The sequence below is a fragment of the Micropterus dolomieu genome, linkage group LG19 (genome assembly GCF_021292245.1).
Source record: "Micropterus dolomieu isolate WLL.071019.BEF.003 ecotype Adirondacks linkage group LG19, ASM2129224v1, whole genome shotgun sequence".
Taxonomy (NCBI): Eukaryota; Metazoa; Chordata; class Actinopteri; order Centrarchiformes; family Centrarchidae; genus Micropterus; species Micropterus dolomieu.
The window spans coordinates 13,711,259-13,736,001 of record NC_060168.1 but is presented as its reverse complement, the minus strand read 5'-3'; the positions used below and the strand labels follow the sequence as shown (position 1 = coordinate 13,736,001).

The 24,743-nt window shown below is 40.4% G+C and overlaps 2 protein-coding genes across 4 annotated transcripts in view; both read right to left on the bottom strand.

Annotated features, from left to right (window-relative positions):
• Positions 1-1,225: 1,225 nt before the first annotated feature.
• On the bottom strand, positions 1,226-2,758 carry zgc:174917 (uncharacterized protein LOC565650 homolog). The gene is made up of 6 exons (XM_046031440.1): positions 2,629-2,758; positions 2,135-2,393; positions 1,959-2,050; positions 1,717-1,856; positions 1,529-1,633; positions 1,226-1,431 (listed from the first exon to the last, which is right to left on the bottom strand). The coding sequence occupies exons 1-6, from the start codon at positions 2,756-2,758 to the stop codon at positions 1,333-1,335; spliced, it is 825 nt and encodes a 274-aa protein (XP_045887396.1). The 3' UTR covers positions 1,226-1,332.
• A 2,104-nt stretch (positions 2,759-4,862) lies between these two features.
• Positions 4,863-24,743, bottom strand: part of si:ch211-153b23.7 — a 61,004-nt gene continuing 41,123 nt past the window's right edge. The window contains exons 2-8 of one of the 3 annotated variants that reach the window (XM_046030855.1): positions 11,011-11,110; positions 7,676-7,826; positions 7,079-7,222; positions 6,734-6,862; positions 6,369-6,620; positions 5,996-6,124; positions 4,863-5,511 (exon numbers count right to left, since the gene is read on the bottom strand). In XM_046030855.1, coding sequence (XP_045886811.1) covers positions 5,290-5,511; positions 5,996-6,124; positions 6,369-6,620; positions 6,734-6,862; positions 7,079-7,222; positions 7,676-7,826; positions 11,011-11,110 — 1,127 coding nt within the window. In that variant the 3' untranslated portion in view covers positions 4,863-5,289. Of the gene's footprint in view, positions 5,512-5,995; positions 6,125-6,368; positions 6,621-6,733; positions 6,863-7,078; positions 7,223-7,675; positions 7,827-11,010; positions 11,256-24,743 lie in introns of those variants that run through there. The other 2 variants (XM_046030853.1, XM_046030854.1) reach the window with 2 other exon arrangements.

The window sequence follows — 24,743 nt, the reverse complement described above, 5'->3', positions numbered from 1 at the left end:
GTATTTACGTACAATTTTACATAAATACCCGTAAATCAAAATTGGCTTAAGCTATTGTAACCAAACTCAACCTTTATACCACGTAATTTGCTGGATTTATTCGTACCAAATTCGGTTTGTACAATCTTGGGTCACTACTCAGTTGATGTATAAAAATTGGTAATGATTGCACAAAGTGGGCGTGGCTTATTACAAGAAATGTAAATTTCCAGACATTTCTCATTTCTAACTTCAAAAAATCTAAGAAAATAATCTGTACGTCCAAAATAATTAACATCACACCCAAAACCAGCAGACTGATTTTTTCAGAATTATTTCACCTACATCTTGACGTTTTAAGTTTAAACTGACAAAACTATCCGGCTCTGGCACATGTGACATCGCCACCTCAACTTGTGAGAAGGTGAGGGAAGAAGCCCTCTCACCAGTAGCTCAGTCTGTAAGTCACCTGCTCTGGAGATCTGTAGCTCTAGGGTTCAAATTCCCAGTTAACCTCGTCAGACTTGCTGACGATGGGGGTGTTCTGATCATAGCAGTCCCGTGACACTTTCTTCTTATGTTTCTCTGCTTAAAAGTGTTTGTGCAGCTTAAACTTTAAATCTTGGAAACACAAAATGTCGCAGGTGGGTTGAACATTTCACCCAGTAGTCAGGTACATATAATGACACTCTCTGATCTCAAGGCGATGCTGTAATTCTTTCATCACTTTAATCTCTTAAGTCATCTGTGTCTGTTCTTCTCCTCTGAAAATGTCAAATGTTGCGTTTTTCGCAACTGGCTTGGATCCCGATCATTGTCGCTCGCGGCTATATTTATGATAATAATAATACATTAGTGTTGCTTCAGAATAGGAAATTCTTTAAATATTACACAGTATACTATGCAGCATTTTGATAACTTTTGTGCATAACATATCCTCATTAATATTAAGGAAAGTCTTGGGTCACTTAATTGACTTAATTACACATTAATAAGTTAGGTAGATATTTTACAGATTTGTGACTGGAGTGTTGCATTTGGAGATTTTGTATTGGTATATCCAAATCCTAATTACAAAGAATATACCCCACTTTTGATTCAAATTTCAATATTGATTTACCTTTATTAAAGCTGTACATACATCCTTAATATTTTGCAAACTAGGTACAATAATAAGCTTTATGGATTGACTAGTGTCTTAAAGCAGTTCACACTAACAGGTTCACACTAAATATGGTACAAACAATGTCATTGAAACCTGTCCTTATTTTTGGTAAAATATATTATTCATAAACATAGAATAGACATGTGAGCTTCCTGTGTACAAGTAGCTGTTCTTGTAAGTAGGAAGAATCAAGGAAGTATTCCTGTGGTTTTGTTGGTGAAATGATTGAAGTGATCTTTTCCACAGACCAACATTGTTGCATCAAACTTCCTGGGACGATCAGGATCCTGACGGCAACAGAAATAAACAGGATCAATACTCTGCAAAAGTCTGATACTGTGAAATTATTAGAAAGGAATAAATCTATATTAATGTTTGTCTCACCTGTGTGGGATATGCACAGGTGGGAACATAACGGATCACAAACCCACAACGCCTCATCTGGGATGTGTTGGCATCACTGGCATGGACCAGGAGTCCATCATGAATCTGGTAAAAAACAAATCACGAATCCTAATTAGTTCACCTTGTATTACCCTTAAACCAACTCTGTAATATATAAATAAACTCACAGACATCTGCCCAGCTAACAGAGGGCAAAACACAGCTTCGTCAGTCTGCACTAGCTCCTCTGGGATCTCCTGATTGACTGACAGCATGTTTCCAGGACGAGTGGCTAGATGATGGGGCAACATGCCAGCGCAGTGGCTGCCTACAGGACATAAAGACAAACAAAAGTTAAAAAAGTTTTTTTTATAGCCATTGGCTAAAGGCATAAACTTGCATGAAAAGCATAAATGAGTAGCTGATGTACCTGGGATGACTTGAAGGGCTCCGTTCTCTTTCAGTGAGTCATCTAAAGCAAGCCACACAGAGAGAACAGGTCCACCAGCAATACCCCAATACCTGTGAACAAAACAGTTAGAAAAAAAATACATCAAAGCCAAACACAATTGTTCAGTGTTTATCTTTTTTAGCATGTAAATCCACCTCATATCCTGATGCCAGGCCACATATGGAAGTGCATTCTCTGCCACATTCCTATCAGTTTTGGTTTGTCCCTCTTCATTCTCCTGTATGTCAGATTTAAGTGTTGGGTATTTGCAGATGAAGCGGGAGTCCAGCAGGATGATATCAGGGCCCAGGACAGCTTTGACCACTTTTAAGATGTGAGGGTGTTTGGTCAGGCTCCTCACCCATGGATACTGAAGGTGAACATTGTGGAGGCTGTACTGAGTGTATTCTTCACCTGGAAACATACAAACACATAATATACCCACCCACTGACAAATAGAGCACCATCAGGGGTTGTCTTTTTTCATTTAGCTTTATGTGGAACGAGAAATTAGATGAACAAGAAAGAACATTCCTGATTGTTCTCATTAGTTTTTATTTTCACTTAAGCATTCTGTCTCTCTTTCCTGACTAACAAATGTCATTTTCATCCCTTCCCTCCTCATCCTCCATCTTGCAGTGGTACTTACCAAACTCTTTTTCCAGCTCAGAAAAGGCATGCTTGGCCTCCCTCAGCTCAGTCTCATTCAATACAGGCAGCGCTGAGAGAAAGCCCTGCTGGTTGTAGAGCTCCTGCAGTTTTGTCATGGAGGTAGTCATTGCTCTTAAGACTCTTTCGCTGCTGACGCCTCAGGTCTTCTGCTTCCAAAATTTAGAAAGAGACTTAGAAAGAGTTTGTGGTGGTGAGAGAGAAAGCCGAGTTTAAATATTTTCTGTCTAAGATTGTGTTTTCCATCTAGTTTTCGAGACAAGTTGTGTTTTAGTTGTTTATGCAGACAGAAAGCCTGCCCTGCCCACCTGGCCTGATGGGAAAAACATCTAACCATGTTTAAAGTACTGAGCACCACCTTATTTTTCCTGCCCTGGAAGACCAATATAACCCTGGTGACTACACCTCAACACACCTATTATCCATGTTAGGAGTCTCTTTGTTAGTATGCAAGATCTGTTGACTAAAACCAGTCAGGAAAAGAGCATTGCACTCATCATAGTGAACAAGGCAAAGACTGAAAACTGTCCTTTAACCTCCATGATCCTGTGAGTGAAATATCAACACTCTACCTGCAGTGATGCAAAAGTGACTTAAAGCCTTTTTAAAAGGTAAATTTGGCAAAAACAGTGAAAAAACTGTCCAATTGTAGAAAGAAAAAGAAATTATATCCTTTTAGAATTTTAAATCTTTAAAAATGACTGCATTAACACAGAGTTGTACCTGGTCCAGGCGGTGTTACATCTAATTACTTTATAAATAGTTCATACTATTGGTAGTTTAAACTCTCAGTTTGTATTTTTTCATGTAAAATCTTCATCTGCAAAGCAACTACACCTGTTCTTGACTACAACTATGGCTAGACGCATTATATTGTCTCGTACCTGTTCAATCTTCTCCTCCTCTGTCTACGAGTGTGAACTCTGGATACTGCCACAGTCTCACTGGCAGAGGTTATATACTGCACAGAGCACCTTCTTGAAACTCAACGACCTTTGTCTGCATTTTACATCGTGATCTTTATCTTACAATTATGTTAAATGTGATTTTACACTTCAAGGAAAACAAAATTTAAGGAAAAACCCTGTGACGTAGACTGAGTGTGCAGTCCAGGTGTGGTGGGGAATTCAAAGACATTCATTGACTAAAACCTTTTGTTTTCAGAAGCTACATGCCAGACTTATGTCATCTTCATCTACAGGGCTATTGTCACATTTTACCAGCAGGAAACTTCCAGACTTTCTCAATCATCACATCCGTATATTCAACTTTTCAGTTCCTTGTCAGGGATTCAGCGAGTGGAGGAGTGATGACTGATCATAGTACAAAGACATTTCATATTGGGGGTGACGTGTCAGTTTGTGTGAATTCTCTGGGCTGGGTAAAGATTGAATAACAGGGGGAAAATCCTAATGCCCACATTGGCAGTCTGCCAAAACGGTCCCTTAACCATTTACTAGGTACTTTTATTTTGATTTATTAACTGAGAAGCACTGAGTTGCAAACAAGCTGTCAGCTTCCTTTTCTGAAATCTGTGTGTGAGAACCGAGTTTCACGATGCAGATAGTTGTCTCAGTGTGGTCAAGAAATGTTCACATTTTAACTTCCTTCCCAGTGACTAGAAACATGTGATACTGACTCATTGTGTCCTCATGTATTTATTTTGTCACCCAGCTGCTGACACATAATGTCATTCTCATTTTATACTGCATCAATATGTGTGTACGTGTCTGATCAATCGATAAATCAACGACTAAATTAACACAATTTAAAACAAAATAACAGATAACTTGTTATAAAATGTTTCAAAAAGGACACTTTAAGCCATGTACTTTAATACAAAAGACAGGCTAAAAGAATATTTTACAGTTCTATTTTACTTTCCAAGGATGCTGACAAAAGTATTTACAGAGGAAAACCCCCCACTCAGTGATGTCTGTTTGCAATGCTATGTTTCAGTGATTTTAGTTCCAATGTGGATCAGTGCCCAGAGCAAACAATGAGAAACATTAACTCAGCAGCACACTGGGTGAGCCAAGGCATTTGTGAAGAAAGGATTTCAAAGTCTTCAAAGCAATGTATCACACAAAAAAGAAACAACTAAGTTGAGGCAGGTAACAAACCACCAGCACACTTAGATCAGTTAATTATTTATTTTACTGACTATAGTTTTTTAAATGGCTTTGATAGCAATCAAAGTCAGAGTAAACAAAAATAACTAACATTAAAGAAAGAGATTTATTAGAAAGAGACTGAAGGATATATATTAGATATATTAAATATATAGGTGCCAAAGTTAACAACTGCTTCTGTTACAGTTATGAAATATACAGAAAAACACTGTAGACTACAATCTACAATTTAACTTTAATTATAACTTGTGTTTTATCAGGTTTGTCCTTATTATGAAGGGTAACAAGCAGAACCCTAAACGAGAACAACAACAATGCTCACATTGAGCTATTTCCATAAACTTGAGCTACATGCTATTTTTTTGTCTACATCAGATAAAAGTGCTGTTCATTGTTATGAGAGTTTCTGACACACTGAGTGACATTCATTTAAAGGGTTGAAACTAATACATTTAAAACTCAATGTACTATGTGCATGATCGCGCATTTCTTTTCTCCAACCCTAAGTCTCACTCTTTGTCTCTGTTTGGGTGCTTGGGGCAGAGGGGGTGGTGCTGTTTTCTTTTCTCTCCACTTTGTGTCCTCTTGTCTCCTCCTGGTGGCTGCTCCTCATTATTGCAGCGGTGGATAAGGACCGGGTCCTTGTTTGGAGGCGTTTTCTTTAGCAACAGCCGCTGCAGCATCTGTTTGTCAGACCTCTCCCTTCGGAAGTCATCCTCATAAACCTTGAGCTGTAGCAATGTCAGAACCACAGACAGTAAAATCAGAAAAAGAAAAAACACATCTTTAAGAAATCAGAGAGCAGCTTAAGTGGCAGTCATCCCTGTATTTTATCAAAACAGATTATTTTAAATCCCTGGTCTCATGGGTTTGAGGCGTTTTTAAATTTACATTACGCTTTATTTTAGATTATATGGTTACTCCAATATGTTTTAACTGCTACTGCACCACCTATTACCTCCATGTTTAACTTAACTAACCAATCCAACATGGCATTGAAGTCTAGTGTGACACGATTAACAAAATAATTGCAGCACTGCATAAAATTATCAGTTGCCTGAATAGATCATTTTTTGATGGCTTTGGGTCAAGATTAGACTCCAGATATTTTTTTATAATTTATGTTAAAAGGGAATGTGCATGTGTATGTCTGCGGAAGTGTGTGCGTTTCTATGCGTGTCTGTGTATATGAGTACAGCTCGTGTAAAACACTACCTGCTCTTGCAGTAGTGCCACCTGTTGGCGCATCTCTTCCCTCTTCTTCCTCAGCCTCCGGTTCTCCTGCAGTGTGTGCTTGTGGTCGTTATGCTCTGTCTGATATTCTGCTTCATAAATCTGGGTCTGCTGACATAAGACAAAAATAAGCCAGTTAGCCAATATCCAAACCATATCTTGTGATCTGCAGACACTTATCATTGCACTGGGAATAAATTTCAGAACAGCACAGAGCCACCACTTGGTGGTGCAGTTCACCGTCTAATTCAGGTTTAAGCGTTAAGCAAATCTTCCCCTGGCAACAGTGAGTCCTGCTCTGATCACATCAGAAACGGGAAATTTTTTTGATGCTGTGCTGAAGAGAGCAGCCCACCTGACATCTCAGTGTGTCCAGCTGCTCTTTTAAATCTTGCACCTCTTGCTTGGAGTCTCCCAGTGCTCCCAGTGGTGTACTGCTGCTATGGCTTCTTCCCTGCCGCCATGCCTCTGGGCTGGAAGAAGCTGGGAAAAAGGAGGATGAGGCGGGGCTGTGTTCGGTGATGTGACTGGGTGACAGGCTGGGACCTCTGGGAGGATTACTGGTGGGGCACAATGCAGGGCTGCGCATTACAGCACTGAAGCTGCCCTTTAGTAGAGACATAAGACAAACAGATGTATGATACTCAGATCAGAGAATATTGACAGAAATGAAAATGTACAAACTGATCAGGTGCATGGACCGACTGACAGGTATGATACCTGTTTGGCAGGTGTGCAGTCTTTGTCTGGGTGGTGCATCGTTCTCTCCAGCAGTATGATGTATTCTTGCAGCTCTTGGTTCTTCTTTAGCTCCTGCATCAACGCCTGCTCATAGTACTCCTTTGCACTCTGCACACATGTAAACCACAATAACTATCTACCTACATCTATACCTGCTATACCATGACCCACAGCATAGGAAACCCCCTCACATACTGTGCTCTACTTTACACCCGCTTTTCAGGCCCCGTACTAATGCTATGAACTTTATGTGTGTGCCATTGGTCAGATGTGTACATTTCCATCTCCCATGTGCAAGCTTGAAGTATTGTCGTGTTGTGTCACCTGTTGGTGCTCAACTTTGAGCAGCAGTCTGCTGTTGAGCTGTTTGATGGCAGTGTTCTCCAGCTCCAAAGACTCCATTCTTTGCTGTAGACCCAGCGTGGCACTGCGATACACCTGGTCCCAGTCCTCATTCAGCTTCATCAGCTGTAACCATCGTCATCATTGCATAATCATCAGTGCCCTGGTCTCTGTTGTAGCCATCGCTAGCATCATTCATTTCATCATTACTGCTGTCATTCTCAATCTGTCTCCACAACAACTTGGGCACCAGGAAGTGAATTTAGGTCAGTGAAGTGAGACACTTCACTCTTCACTCTATGCTTCTCTCCCTCTCACTTTCTAAATACATCACAGTGTACATCTGATGAGAGAATCATCTTTTCTCTTTTTATTAAGCAGCATCTAATTAAAATGAAGAAGCAAAGGCTGTCTAATTGTGAAAAATGTAACTTTAATGAATCTTCACAGCTTAGCAGCAGTTTTCACACAACGCCCACAGTCCTTTGCTGGTTTTCAAAAAATTAATGTTATTGCCAACATCAGCAATACAAATGTGGACCTGTGGAGAATCTGCACTGGTGTAAGGTGATGCTGTACCTCTTTGTTGACTCTGCGGAGCTCAGTGTTCTTGTTGAGTAGCAGCAGTTTCTCCTGGTCAGTGGAGGTGACTGTCATACTCTCAGTGATCAGAGTGACCTGCTCCTCTGTAGACAGCAGCCTGTCACCTCCGGGACTCACATCCTCTGTCCTGCAGACACACCAACACGCAAATACAGTTAACACATACATAGATAGACAGAGAATATGTGCCAAAAAATAAAGAAGAAGAACATTAGCAGAGGGTTTCCATTAATAAGCAAACACATGTGCAAAAGAACGTCAGAGTACTTTTGAACACCCACTGCATAGAGTGCACTTACACAGAATCGAATCGGAGCTATTATGCACACCCACGCACATACACACACGCAGTAACATTATGCACCCAGACACACACACACGCACGCATGTACACACGCACGCACACAGCTTTCTCTGCTTCTAGATTCGTAGTCAATCAAAATATCTTTACTATCAGATGTATTTGCATATCAATAGCCTCTGGAAACAATATGGGTGATTGTCCCTGAAAAATGTTGATTTCTGTTGAACCATGTGGTACCACATGGAGAAAAGAAAAATATTTGCAAAGATTAATTAGTCAAACTAGCTTCCTTTTACCAGCCCTGTTGTGAGGTCTTGTCTAAAAGGAATAGCTGACAGGGAGGCAGTGGAGATCTAAAGCCCAGGGGAAAATCTGCTCAGGGAAGAACACACATCTCTGCATACAGCCCCCAGGTCTTGTTTACACAAACATACCGTAGGACTGCTGTAACCTTAGAGAGCTATTTATTATAAAGAATCACAATCTGCGATCATCTCTAATCCCCCTTAAGGCTAAACTCCCCCGCAAACACATGCTTTCATCCACTTACGTACAGTGTCCTGCTATGTAAAAACCGGTGTTACACAATTTTGGAGTTATATTGTCAGGTCAATGCAGTACAAATAAGGAGTTTTCGCTAATTATATTCCTGACAAGATACTAATTTTCTAAGAAAACTTTTACTTTAGGTTTAGCAAAGCTTTAGCAGTTTTCACAAAACATAGTTGCCTGTGGGATTACCTTAATATGCGATTCAAAATTCTTCCTCTCAAGCTTAAAGGAGTAGTTCATCATTTTTGGAAATTTGTGTATTTGCTTTTTTTCTAAAGATTACTATGAGAAGATTGATACAACTCTGCTGCTACTGCTAAATTTTTCAAGCTTTCCAAGTAACAAAAAACTACACAACCCCCCCCAGATGGATGGGTCAAACCAACCCAGGACTTTCACACAGGAGAACAGCATTCGAGTCCCATGTGAAACCAAGTAAGTGGTGAGTTATTTTGATTTTTAAGTTAAATAGCGTTACTGACTTCCATCACGAGTCACGTGACTGACGTTCTTGAGTTATTTTAACCCAAACCACAATGTTTTCCTAAACCTAACCAAGTTGTTTTGTTGCCTAAACCTAACCAATCTACAACCATTTCACGATGTTAAACATGTGTTTAATGTCATGTGACATGTATCACCTGACTTACTTTAACATAGTTAAGGTCCTGTGTCCTGGACTGGTATGGGAAACACTCATGTGTGTCGTTTTGGGAGGTATGGATATAAACGACTTATTATGTTGTTGTTTAGGTTGGAGGATTTGTTGGCTAGAAGGCACATTTTGCTACATTTGGACAGAGCCAGGCTAGCTGTTTCCACTTGTTTTCAGTCTTTAGCTTCATAGTTGTTACGTGCAGGCCATAGATTGTATATAAAAAGGTGCAGGCATGAGAGAGGTAACAAAAATCTTATCTAACTAGGGGCAAGAAAGTCAATTAGCATGTTTCCCAATATTTTGAACTATTTATTAACTTCTCAAAGCCCCTAGATAATGTTACTACAATTGTTATGAAGCTCAAAACAAGGGCACTTTCCTTACTTCCTAAAAGATGACATTTTCAGAAAAGATATTATCCTAGTACAAGGTGTGCGATTATCAAAAGATACATTGCATTTTGTGTGAAACCTACACGGTCTTGTCAGATACTCAGAAAGGGTTATTACATAAAATGAAAGTTTACCCAGAATCAAAATTTTTGTCTACACTGTGTACCATCTGTCATCCCTCTGGCTTCAACAAGGCTAGAAAGGGCTTTAGTGAAGGCTGTTTATGGTCACTAATGAGTGACTCATCAACACAGAACCAACAGTTTAGCACTTTGGGAAGTGTAGGATGAAAGCAGATGCTGAAACAAATGAATTGGAGCCTAATTTTAGTGGCCAGTATCAGCACAAAATGCTAACATACCCATGTCCACACAGCCTGTCTTGGCAAGTCAGCAATGTGTATTCAGCCATCCTACTGGGACCACACTATGCTCCATGTCTGCTTGATCCAGAGCCTTTTCTCTTTCTGCTTCTCTGACAGCTAATACAAACTGTGTGACCTAGTTTCACAAAGTTTTCAATCTTATGCTGTCTTGGAAGGACACCAAAATGCCACTGCTTCCCATAGCAATATGGTAATTCACTGTCATGGCATATGATAAAGAGGGAGATAATATCTTTTCTTCTTGCTCGTGGCAACCCTGACAAATATCACTCTAGATAGGTCTTTGTGTGCAACTGGACGATAGCCAAGGTCAGATCCACTTAAAGAGGAGAGAAGTGTGGAATTTCACTGTTTCAACATAGTTATTTTAAGGCAGACAAATCATTTGTTGAGGTAGTGTGGGTACTTATGAAGTGTGCCCACACTGAGAATCATGACTATTAGTCACTTATATATACAACAAGTTTTTTACAACATGACGGAATATCAAATACTGATCTGAAACCCACGACTTTATGACCTCATGGGAAACTCCGCAGTCAGTCTTTATTCATCCTCTCCCTCAACTGCAATTCTTAATTTAACATTTCCGAAAATGTGATTAGAATATAATTTATCGGTAGAGCGTGTACCAAAACTGTAACAGTTTCTAGAATTTCACAGATTACAGATAAAGTTCAGACTATAGTAAAAATTAAACCTTACAGGCTATCACATGGGTTTGATTAGTCTCACACTGTATATTTAAGGAAGCTTGGTAAAAGTATGGGGTGGACACAATTACAGGGACCCTTGTATCATACAATACAATATCCCTACAATAAATACTACCTTATTACCTACCATATACAGTTAAACGTTTGTTGAGGCAGTCAGATCAGCGTGTATTTAACCTTAAGGTGTCAATTAAGACTGTAGTTGGTGGACTTGGTGTAGTTTGTGGAATTGTTACAGATCATGCCGTTATGTTTTCCTGTTTTTGTGTCCACCCCTGTATGTAGAAATGTGGAACGTACATACCATAATTCTTCTTCAGATGGTTTGTGTTCCTGTTGGTTCTGAGGGAGGCTGCTGTCACTTGTTGGCTGAGTATCTTTCTGTGTTCCTGCTGCTGATGAGGCTGGTAATGATGAGAAAGATGTCAAAGACAGCACATCTCCATCCATGACCGATCAAATCTTCAAATCTTCATAAAGTTTGAAAGAAAATCAAAAGCTCTGCTTTACGCATGGGGCAAAGTTTCTCTTCATAAAGTCTCTGCTAAGCATGTGGTGGAAAGTAAATAGTGTCGTCAGCATTGATGCGTAGCAAAAGAGGAAGTAGCCGCATCACATGATGCAAAGTTATAAGAATAGGAAGTGACTCTGACAACTGTTTCAGCTTAACGTTAGAGGGCCTGCCCCACTCTGGTGAATTGTTTAAATGTATTGTACCTTACACTGTCTGACAGTACTTCCTCAGTTGACAAGTTAACATCATTTGGAGAATCTCGGAAACTCCACTCAGTGTATGAAGTGTGAGTGTTTATGTGTTGAGTGTTTATGACTGTGTTGGTAGACTGTTACCTGTTAGACGAGTGGTTGTCTTAGGTTTATAAATGAGCAATCCAAAAATGAGCAAATAGTGGTGGAGCTGAATAGATATGTATAATTTCTGCATGATTATATATTGCAGGACATGTAATTGATAATAATGGTAATGCATACATTTATTCATGACAAATAATGATAGGGTCAGGCTGATTGTATTCACCAGTCTGCTCATTACTGGGATTGAGGGAAGTGGGCTGCAGCAGGTTAATTAGTAAATCACATGTTCATCCAAGGGACAATCAAGTAAATTAAAGGATTTTTGTTCATTATGTTCCTCTTAGTCAGGCTAAGCTGTTTTTTATTAACACTAAGGAAATTAATTTGCCAACCTCGTTTGCAACACATTCTCCTCCACTGACTGAGTCCAAGATTCAAGGCCACTTGTGCTGAAGAATTTGCCTGAGAAATAGGTACCGCATGGCAAGTAGAAGAGTTGCAGTTCAATGGCTCAGATGTAAATATACTGCTCCAAAGCTGATGAAGTGTTTGGTTGTTTGCCACCAGATTTATCAATACAAATGCTATTAGTTTATGTGATAAAATGTGACTTTTGAAAAAATTAATTATAATTAAGATATGGTGGGTGAAAAATCATGTTCATCTCAAACAAACAAATGAAACAAGGTTTGCATCAATAATACTATTTATTTATTTGAATTAAACAAATTGTAAGACACATTTACATTCACTATTATTTCAAACTTATTGAGCGCAAACATATGCTAGTCCACATATGAACAGAGTTTTACTGTGTGTGATGTACACATACAGGTGTTGGTTTGGTTTTTAAATATGTTAGCGGAAGAAGTCTTATATTTTTGATGATTGTTATTTAATAGTATCTTGTAATCCCATGTGGAATGGGCAAAATATTTGGCATGACAAGATTTATGGATATAGCCATCTTAGCAGCTCTATAAGGTTAGGCAGAGTATGTGGTGTTTAGATCTACATGCAAATGTCAGCATGCTAACATGCTCTGAGGGACAATGCTAACATCCTACTAACATGTTTAGCAGGTATAATGTTTACTATGTTCACCATTTTAGTTTAGCATACTAACATATAGTAATTAGCACTTAACTCCATGTACAGCTGAGGCTGATGGAAATAATTTTGACCTGATGATGGTGCTAGATGAAAAGTCATTGAAATTCATCTTGAGTTAGACATGTATATACCAAATGTCATAGCAATGCATCCAGTTGTTGTTGACACATTTCACTTAAAACCACAAATGTGAACATCATGGTGGTGCAAGAAAACAAAAGTCAGGGGATTACCAAAGTCATTAGTATTTATCCTCAATCCATCAACTAATTGTTGAGATATTTCTGAATTAACAATTTCGGTTTGGACTAAAGTGGTGGACCGGCCCACTCTGCCATCCCTAGAGCCATTTCACTAGCATGGCTGAAAACAAGCGAACCTACTAACCAACTATACTACTTTGATAAATAGTGAAAAATATCTAAAAGTAGTCATAAATTGATGGTTTCCATGAAATCACTTGCAATTAAGACAGAAACACTATATTACAAGCAGCATTTACGGTGGTGGAAAAATACTAAGATTTAGAGTGTTGTTGTCTACTGTGGTACCCAGAGGGCAGAGAGCTCAAAGTTGCTGTCATTTCACCATCTGATGCACCACAATGAGATAAAAGCGGGAGGGGCAACAAAATGTGTCAGTGCTGCCCAATGGCTCTGACTTGCTCCAGTGATTCCATTCACATGCCTATGCCATCTATCATGGATGGAGTATTGCTGTGCCAAGCAGAGGCTTTGCTGGGAGGCCCAACGAGGGAGTAGCGATGCAGTGCCTTTATTGACCCAAGCTTCTGTCAAAGCCAAGGACAAATGGGCTGCTGCTCCACAAGGGCATTGATTTTTAGTCTAACAGGAGATCGTAGAGAGGAATAGAGAGTGTCCCATGGAGTGAAGAAAACTGAGAGGTAGATAGTTCTGCCGGCTAGTGCCGTTCCTGTTTGTGACTGAACTGATTTCATCAGAAGCAGCTAAAAGGAGGATGTAATTTTTTTCCAATTGAATTGAAAAAAATTAGGCTCTTCAGCAATTGATTTCTCTGTAGATCCACTCTAATAGTTGCTTCACCTGTTTAGGCTCAAACTGCAATAGTTTGACCGACTCAACCACAGTCAATGATAGAATTTGACCAGCTGTTGCAAGTTCAGTGACAAAGTGCATCTCTCTATGTCTCAACTAGGAGCCATCAAAATACATGAGCACTGGTGTGTGTATGCGTGAGCGAAAGTGTAGGCTCTGGAGTATTTCTGTCAAAATTTAACAATGCATTAACCTGTCTCCCTAGGTTTACCACAAAAGGGAAATGATACACAGGACAGCATACATGCAAGCCTGCATTCACTCACAACCACATGCATACACACTTTATACAGTCATTATCTATCTATAAATAGCTGATAGCTGAAGAACCAATGAGAGCGAGAAAGAGATGGCATAAATCATTTGCGTCCTCTAAAGAAGGAGAATTTGCTAGCATGCAGACCGAAGCAACTTAAGGCCATTTTGAATGAAGAAGTTGTCAATAATAAAAAGGGCTCTTTAATCGAGCATCTTGTGGCATGCTCAGCCTTCCACGGTTGGTAATATTGGATATGATAAGAGACAAACTAGTGCTGTTTCCTGCTTTGAAATTCACTTGACTAAGGTCAGGGTATCTCAGCAGCTTCACTGAGAGGCATAAATAAAACAAAGAGAAAATCTATAAAGTGTGTAATGTAATTGGAAAATAGAAGATGGTTGTACACCTAAAGAAAACATCACTTCTAAATTGATATTGATCACATGTAATGATGCACAGCTTTTCTCTGTAACACATTTAAAAGTACCACCCCACAACAACCAAATTCACACAGACCTTACAGATTTACAGACATGAAAAAGATTGTTGCAAAGTCAGACAATAGAGAATGTAAAGTATGTTGTTGCTACAGATAAAGCAAGTGAAGTGTAGACAGGCAGGCAGGCAGGCAGGTAGAAGAGCTGACACAGAGGGATCAGCTATTGTATGATGTACTATTCAGAAAAATGAAAGTTGAATTTATAAATCTGATAAATTCAGAGCTCTATAACTGATCAACCTATTCCAGATTTATGACAAAAAAGACCAGAGACACTAGGAGCACAAGAGCTTTACAGGGGAACTCCATCGACTTCACACATCAAAAACTGTCAACAGGTGTTAGTGACCAAGACTGCATATGGAAAAAATATATAAAGCCTGTTGTGGCTTTAGAGGCAGGTACGCTAAATCTGCTAAATTGCCTCAAGTGACATCACTTCCTTTGACAGAAAGAAGAATACATAGGAAAAAAAAGTTGATATCTCTGGTTCTGCTGCATCAATTTTGATATTTTTTTGTTTTCAACTTTTCATCATGAGTCTGACAATGTTAGAGGAATGCAATTCTAAATCATTGAAGTACATACTATACATATTTTCAAATTTTTCTTATTGTCACCAAATTCTATGAAAAGACTAAAACCAACAATACATTCATCCTGCTAACAAGTATTCTCTGTATAGCCTAAGCCTCTTATTCAGATGTGACATAAAGCTCCATTGTTGTCCAAAAAACAAATCAATGTTGCACTGGCTGTATGTTCCTTCCATACCGTTAAGAAAGGGACAGGGACTAGTTTATTTTTAATCAATCCCACATACACCATCCTGCTGCTGTAAACACTCACTCAAGCACAAAATGTCCGCAACAAATGCAATTTACTAACTTTTGATAACTTTTGCTAAAAACTACTACTACTTGACTTTAAAAAAAATGAAACTATATATTTGTGACCTGTTTGTGACCTCTCCAGAAAAACCAATAGGCATGGGGTAGACAGCCACAACAGGGCGGGGAAGCTGTAAAGTAATGAGAAGTGGACGAATGAATTCTTGCTTTTGGTCTTTTCATGTGATTTGTTGTTACAGTAACAAAAACGCCTTTAAGACCTTTGAGTTCTATTGTTTTCTACGGAGGAATTTCTAACTCTACAGAGAGTCCCTTCTGGGAATGAGGGTAGACTGGGTTCAGCAAAGTTTTAATGTGACACTATTAATTTGGCCAGTTAATCACAAATGCTCACTATTCTCCATTAACTAAGCTTTTAATGCTCCCATTAAAAATTAATGTCACCCTACTTTGCATTTCAACATGGGTGAGCTCATTAGAGACAATCTCTGAACATGGCTCTTCTCTACCCAGCCATGACTCTATACATCAAAGCCGCAGTTCACTGTCTTGATTATATTGTTGGGGAGTAAATCGGGCCCCCTTACATCTGTAGCCCGGCCATGTCCATCATTACATCCTTGTGTAATCTAGATTGTAAATTTCATTTCAACTTCATTTCTTTTTCCTTGCTCTTTCTTTTCCTCAGTATCCTTTGTCCTTCTTTCCTTGCCTCCTTTCATCCCTCTCTCTGTCCTTCCTTCTCACTTTTCTCCTTTATTTCTTCAGCAGGACACAGGGACAAGAGCCAAACACTTTGCATATCTGGCCTGGACCTCCATTGGGTAGTTATGATCCATATTTATCAGCTGTAGAAATTATAACCGGTGATAAAAAAATTGGAGCAGCACCACGTTCTTCTGCTTACACTGTGAATCACAATCACAGTGCAATGGGAGAACTACAGTGAAAAGCTGCCTGGATATTTTTCATTTAATTAGAAATGCCTATCACACTGACTTCAGAGGGAGAGGAAGTCACAAAAATCAACACACAAGTCTGTGTGTCTGTGTGTGTGTGTGTGTGTGTGTGTGTGTGTGTGCGCGCGTGTGTGTGTGTGTGCATATAAAAAATATTGTACAGGTAAAAGGGTGTGTGTAGGTGTGAGGGCAGCAGGAGTTTGCAATATCACAGCAGGCTGCATCTGAAAGATTTCATTTTCCACATCTCCCTGCACCCTAATCTGTACGCCGGCTTAGAGCTAGGGAGTCGAATTGAGGGAAAGAGGGAAGGATTGTATGGAACATGCAAAGCATCAGACCTGGAAAGAGGTCAGAGCAAAGAATCAAACAAAAATAGACTCTTGACAATGTAGATTTTCGGCACCACAGGATATACTTCTTACTTCAGCATTTTTCTGAAATGGGTGCAAAAAATGGATCAATCATCCGTTTCTAGCATATTCTGCCCTGAAAGATCAAGGCACTGTAACTTCAGAAACCATATGGAAATAGACATAACACAAGCAAATTATTAAAACATCTTCACCAATTTGACAACTCATGCATAGCATTTAAAAAAACACTGAGAAACAACCAAAGATGTAAAAAAGTCCGCAAGTAGCACAGTTTCCAGGAGACACCTAGACATGATGAACATGCCCAAACAGCTGGGACACACTTTTCCAGCTCATTTTTCAACAGCACTTATGGATAGCCGGCGTCAGTCACAAACCATGGTGACAACAAGTGTGTCATGTCCAAGCGTGTTCATCACTTTGTAGTGTCCCCTGGAAACAGCTTCCGTGTCAGATGTTGTTGATCTGTTCATGTATGAATCTAATGCATTCATACATGACTCCATGACTTCATGTCATTTTAGCCTTTAGGATGTGCTTCCTCTGTGAAGTTTGCCCTGGGCACAGAGAGTAGAGCTGCCATCTGACACTGAAACCTTGAACCAACTGGTCTCAGCCATGAGACAGTGGCTCAGTCAGTCAGTGTCATTCATGTGCTAATCACTGGACCACCACATGACCTTATAAACACCCAAGCCAAGTACTGATCCTCACCTGCAGACTTCACACTGACCATGACAATAAACAATCTCATAATTCCATTCTGCTGCTTCTGCAGGGAAAACCTCTCTCCCTGTGGTGTACGGTTACTCTATGTGACATGTCCTGTTTCCTGAGCAGTCTCTTATTGCAATTGCTCAACCATATGAATGAACGCATAGAGCAGCGCATACTTGCTGAGACAAACAGAAATTCCCATTTCAGAACAGTGTGGGGCCATTATGGGGCATGAGGAAAGTAAATAGGAGTTCCATGACCTGTGAAATATGTATTTGTATGCCACACATTGGTGAAATGTTATGTTCGTATGTGTGTGTTGGCTAAAAGAATATGAACTGAAGTCTGTGGGGATGTGAGGTGAAGGGGGCGGAAAGGGGCAGGCTCTGGATCAGCCTGACAGAATCAATAAGATCAATTAACATAAGGCCAAACTGAAAGCAAACACTATATCAAATGTTTCTTCAGTGTGTGTGTGTGTGTGTGTGTGTGTGTATGGCTGCATGTGAACACAGATCAGCATACTGTATGTAGTGAAAGGGAAAGTAAAAAAAGATGGAAGAGGTAATTTCACCTCACTGAAATAATGTCTGATCTGTTGAAATGTGATAGAGAAAAAGAAAGACCTACTACTCAAATATAGGTATGATTTATAGGTCAGTATTGGATATCACCCAGTGTTGGTACCACTGTGACACCAGACAGATGTGTTGTACATGATCATGCTGTATCCAGCTTAAATACTCCCACTGAAGCTCTGTTTTCATTTGCTATGTGACAGATGTCATATAGGGACGATTGGAAATTGGACTCCCTTGTTTTCTTACTAAAAAGGAGATTAATATGGGGCACCACCTTTTAGTCAGTCATGTGGGCAAGGACATGTGAAAGCAGCCATTTAGTATATATTCACTGTGGGTCTCCCCCCCCCCAGTGAATTAGATAATGATTCCGTGAGACAAATACCTGCTTGGGTCCTGTTATAATATATGGGGGCATTATCCCTCCCAGGTTCCAGACAGTTAGTTTCTGCCTTTGCCTGCTTCTCATTTACCCAAAGCCAATATGACTATTTATGTGGGGTGCTGGGAAATGATAAATGATGGTGTGCTGCCTAATAAATATGAAATCCCTGGATCATTAGCTGGATTAGATTGGAGGGAAAAGTGCATAATCAGCCCATGGATGCACAGTAGTCAGGGAGTCATCGATATCATCAGATCAGCTCACCCTCAGAGAGACAGAGTGAGAGATGGTTAGAGATAGGGGGAATAAGAGAGAGAAAGAGAGAAGTCTAAAACGATTAATTGGGTAATGGGGAGTGAGCAGGCCAATGCAATTACAGAATATGACCATCTATTTAGCATTAAAATGGGACTGGGACTGGGATAGTGCAGTTGTTTAGTCTCGGAGCTTGGAGAAGGCTGCAGGATATGGTGTGGGAAAGTGTCGGTATAACTGTACAAAGGCAGAGAAGAGGGAAAACAGAGGGGATGAAGACATGCTTTCCTGTGTGGTCAAATTTATTGTGCTGATATCGCCATACATCCACTGTTGCCTTTACCTTTCAGCCTCCAGCTAAGGCTCAGAGATGGTTGAGAAGTGGTGCCACGGGCCATCCTTCCAGCCCGCCGACAGGCCAGTCGATGTGTTTAATCAACCAAAGACACGCTATAGGGAAACAGGCTCTGCATCAAATAAGTGCTGATACTTTGATTCATCTAACCTCCAGCCATAACAGCCTATCTGCTTTGCCTGATCCAGGATCCCGCCATGTGCACACATAGAGACCTCATGAGAGGGAGGGAGGGAGGGAGGGAGAGAGAGAGAGAGAGAGAGAGAGAGAGAGAGAGAGAGAGAGAGAGAGAGAGAGAGAGAGAGAGAGAGAGAGAGAGAGAGAGAGAGAGAGAGAGAGAGAGAGAGAGAGAGAGAGAACTTCAAAGAGATGATATTGAGCAGGAAAAGGAAAAGATCAATATGGCGTTCAAGCATTGCTGTGTTCTAACATCAGAACAGAATTGAATTGATCAGGACCTAATGTTCAGTTTGAGGGCTACTAATTTCAAAGACCAAACGGTCCTGGAACTGTAAGTCATCATCAAATACATTAATACAAAACGTGAAGTTTAAAAATGTCATAGCCAGACTGCGATGCTTACTGCAGCACTCCCACCATCTACTAATGCCCATCTAGATTTGGAAGTTCTCCACCAAATCATAAATATGAGGTATTATCTCCTCAAAACTAGGGCTCTGTCTGACTTCCACTATATCCTTGTGGGACCTTTAAAATGAGCAATAGAAGATGTCATTGTCTTTCATGGGACAGTAACTTTTCCCAAGCAGCTTTCTTTGAGCAATAAAAGTATTGGAGCATGAGGATAAGCAAGAGTTCACAGGATTAAATGAAACAATCTAACTACACAGACGTTGTTCCACACACACAAACTCACATGTCCATCATATCAACATCATGCTTTCACAATATGTCACTGAGCTGTTGTTTCTGAAGAGTTTTATTTCTGGGGCAAATTTCAATGCCAGTGTGGGAAAGGGATTTCTGGTAATTTAGTGTTTCTCTGTATCTTCTAAGGTGAGCCTTCGTTCATATGAATATTCCACAGCAGATAAACCCGACTTGCACTCAACAGCAAAAGTAGATTTCTTTGAGGATATGGCTTGTAATATTACAATTCCTCTTACATCACCCTTTTCCATCTGCTTCGAGTCCTCCCACTTCCAGAAAAGGGGCTGATGGAGGCACTGCTGCAACCCTCTAGGTTTCCTTATTCGTCCCACTGCCCCTCGCCCCAGCCCGGCATCGTTAGCTCACTGCAGGCCTAATTGGGTTGTGTCTAATAACTGCGGTCCCCAGGGTGTGCTCTAATGAATAGAGAAGATAATTAATGCCAGGGTGACGGATATTGGCTCACAGCCCTCTGGCAGGACCTGCTCAGCATTCAACTTCTTCACCAACTTATCTCCCTCTGTCTCGGTCTGTCTCTGCATCCACTCCAGATGCTGAGCGACCACAGCATTATTAGCATTGTGTGTCCACTCAAGTGTCACCCATTTAAGATAGCTGATTAAGTGAAGCCCTGAAATTTGCCTGTCAGTCCAATGATATTAACCCTACAATCTTATGTATTGTAGACAATGCTGTGGTTGTCTGCCCCTCTGCTCTGTGCTTGCTTTTTTGTATTTGCAGGACTTACTGTGAATTTTAAGAATGTTTGTGACTATCTGTGGGTGGATGGATGTGTGTGTGTGTGTGTGTGTGTGTGTATGTGTGTATGTGTGTGTGTGTGTGTGTGCGCGTGTGGTACCAGTGCTGTGTCAGCGTATGTGTCAGTGAGGCATCCAGGTGAATTCAACAGAAGACGGAGGAGTGAACAACCCCTCAGTGAGCACACCTATAGGCATATATCTAGCTGTCTGGCGCTCTGTCACGCCTCACAGAGAAGACACTGATGGATTCACCCTCATTCCTGCCCTTTCTCCTCTCTCTCTACATCTCTCTTCTCTGCCCTCCCGCCTCCATCTGTCTTCCATCTGCTTCATCCTTCTGACTTCCGCATGTTGCCTTGCACACAGTTTGATTTCACCCTTCTCCCACATCCTCTTACTTACTGTCACTCATGTTTGCGGCTGTTCGGTTCGGAAATTTGAAAGCTCAGGAAAAATGCTTTCCAGAAAAAGTTTATCCTTACATATTAATTCAGTCAGTCCATCTGCCACTAAAACATGAAACATAGCTTGGGATTGACACTTTCCAAATTTGGAAAGGCAAATACTTTGTGGCACAATACCGACCCCCAGTGGTAGTTGACTGCCACCACACCTCAAAGGTATGTTCACTTCCAGTTTGACTGGCAGCGTCTGTGGCCAGGCATGAGTCCAGGTTATGCTCTTACTGAGCCTCCAGTCGGGAACAAAATGAGAGAGAAGGATAAAAGGAGCTGGAAGGAAAGAGAGAAAGAGAAAGAGAGAAATTCAAAGTTGGCAGGATAGAGAGCTGCAGTAATTGGGGGGGTAAAAAAAAGCTAAAGTTATATAAATGTGTCGCTCTGTTGCTTCAGTTGGCTAAGTGTTAAGCTAGGCTGGTAATGCTTTGGCAGGAGAGTGAAATAGCATCTGCACACAAAAGGCACCATGCTAATGACCATGCCAGATATACGGATAGACAAATGACTACACAGATGCTCTTGTTTGCTTTTCTGCATGTAGGAGTATATCTGAGCAGGAGCCAGTGTGTTTTTTCTATGTATGTGTTTAGCTCATGTGTGCTTGCCTTTAGTGTGCTGACCTGTGTTTGCTGTGGTTGCCACTTCTCCTTGACTGACAAGCCATTAATAAACATGGAATCCCACATATTTATCAGGCTGTCAGAGTACAGCCAAACCATTATGTTAAAACCATTAGCAGGAGACTGAATCCATGACATGCATGGCTTCCATGCCAGTCGACTGAAATAGCGATAAATGGATTGAATTAAGTATGCAAACATCCTGACTGATGTAGAATAAATGCTGCTTTACATTATTTAAATTTCACATTTCTGTAGGATAAAAATAATGTCTTTGTTTAAACTAAATGAAGATTGCCTTTCTCTTTTGCTCATGTGTGCATACTAGTGTGAGTATATGCAGACAGAACAGGGATACCATAAAAGCTTCAATTCAACATCTTAACATCACAGCACACTACACTCCGCTGCACTGACCTTGCCTGTAATTGCAGCAGGACCTTTTCTTTTATGCATTGGTCACTGGGATAGAGAAATTAAATGCCAACCGACCCAGAGGGGAAGAAGCAAGGTATTTGGAAGCGATCCAAAATGTCTGATATTCAGTCCCACCGTTCCCTCTGCTCCTCATGAGAAAGCCCCACCCTTACCGTGTACACACACACACAGTCTTGGGGACACGTCATTGACATAATGCATTCCCTTACCCTAACCCTAAAACCAAGTCTTAACCCTCATTTTGGTCCCAACAAAGCTGTAGGAACCCCACAAGAATAGTGGGCTCCCGGTTTTTGGACCCCACGAATATAGTAAAACAAGGCTTCACACACACACACACACACACACACACAACAAGTACTAAGAAAGATGTCTGAAACCATACAACTCTCCACTGAAATGGATACTAATGGAATTCAGTGGGAGTCCATTTAATTGCAGAGAAAATAGAGAAAAGACTGACTACACACATCCATCCATTCATGCAGACAGGAGCAGAACACATACACAAGTATACACATACTGTATGTACACACACACACACACACACACACACAAACACTTGTCACTAAGCGGTACAGAAGACAGAGGGAGAGAGTATTCACATTTGGAGGGGAAATAGAGCATGTGGCGACAGCCGAGTGGTGGGAGCGTCCAGAGGGAGTCGGGGATGTGCAGCAGAGAGGAACAGCTTTGAGTCAAGGTTTCTCAGAGTCACAGGGGTGTGGGGAACACAACACCAGGCTTTCTAAAAGGTTTTTCTGATTCAAAAAGTGGCCGAGATCTTTTCTGGTTATGCACTACAATCATAACAATACCTTTGAGTGTTGAATGTTCAGGCACTTGAAACTGGTTCTATAGATTAAAATTTGGTCGTTTCTGTAGAGCAAATACATTTTTATACTGCTGTGACTTGTGTCACTAGGGCTGACATGAAATACCAACATATTTATATTAAAGTTCACCTTTCATTCGGGCTGATTGGGACATATGATATTCTTACATTTGCAGTTAAGTTTACAGAACAGTCTGTTTGATGTTACCATCCTCTGTTGCTATTTGACATGTGACACAGATGAAGAGTGGTGCTCTTTCATGCTGTTAACATGTCATGGCTGATTTTTCTCCTTTTCCTGCTTCCCTTCATTTTTTTCCATCAGGAGAGTGGTAAGACTTAAAAAACATGTTCCCTTAGATCAACAAAGCTGATCTCAGTTGTGCTTCAAAGAGCTTTTCAGATTTAGCTTAAGGGCAAGACGACTTTTAATCATATTCTGTACTTACCATGATGTATTATCTTGTTTTTCGAACAACCTTAAGACACAAAAACAAAAGACAACTTAACACCTACAATGTCTCAAAAAAGTATTCTGCCTTGTCATCCCAGTAATTTATTTTCTGCAGGTCTCAACACTAACTTAACCTGTCTCAATGGCATTTAGTGGATTCATTGCCAGTATTTTCTTGTTCAGCCAGGGCTTTCCCTTGCAAGGAGGATGTAATGAAGACTGTCCCCCCCCAGGACCTAGTGATCGGAAATATTTTAGAATCCCACAGATAAAAATGAGGGCAGCTGAACTTCAGGAGGTCTGAGATTATATATATATATATATATATATATATATATATATATATATATACATACATATACATACATACATACATACACATACATACATACACAGTGCCTTGCGAAAGTATTCGGCCCCCTTGAACTTTGACCTTTTGCCACATTGCAGGCTTCAAACATAAAGATATAAAACTGTAATTTTTTGTGAAGAACCAACAAGTGGGACACAATCATGAAGTGGAACGAAATTTATTGGATATTTCAAACTTTAACAAATAAAAAACTGAAAAATTGGGCGTGCAAAATTATTCAGCCCCCTTAAGTTAATACTTTGTAGCACCACCTTTTTCTGCGATTATTATTGCACATCGAGAGACTGAAATTTTTGCCCATTCCTCCTTGCAAAACAGCTCGAGCTCAGTGAGGTTGGATGGAGAGCGTTTGTGAACAGCAGTTTTCAGTTCTTTCCACAGATTCTCGATTGGATTCATGTCTGGACTTTGACTTGGCCATTCTAACACCTGGATATGTTTATTTGTGAACCATTCTAGTGTAGATTTTGCTTTATGTTTTGGATCATTGTCTTGTTGGAAGACAAATCTCTGTCCCAGTCTCAGGTCTTTTGCAGACTCCATCAGGTTTTCTTCCAGAATGGTCCTGTATTTGGCTCCATCCATCTTCACATCAATTTTAACCATCTTCCCTGTCCCTGCTGAAGAAAAGCAGGCCCAAACCATGATGCTGCCACCACCATGTTTGACAGTGGGGATGGTGTGTTCAGGGTGATGAGCTGTGTTGCCTTTACGCCAAACATAACGTTTTGCATTGTTGCCAAAAAGTTCGATTTTGGTTTCATCTGACCAGAGCACCTTCTTCCACATGTTTGGTGTGTCTCCCAGGTGGCTTGTGGCAAACTTTAAACAAGAATTTTTATGGATATCTTTAAGAAATGGCTTTCTTCTTGCCGCTCTTCCATAAAGGCCAGATTTGTGCAGTATACGACTGATTGTTGTCCTATGGACAGAGTCTCCCACCTCAGCTGTAGATCTCTGCAGTTCA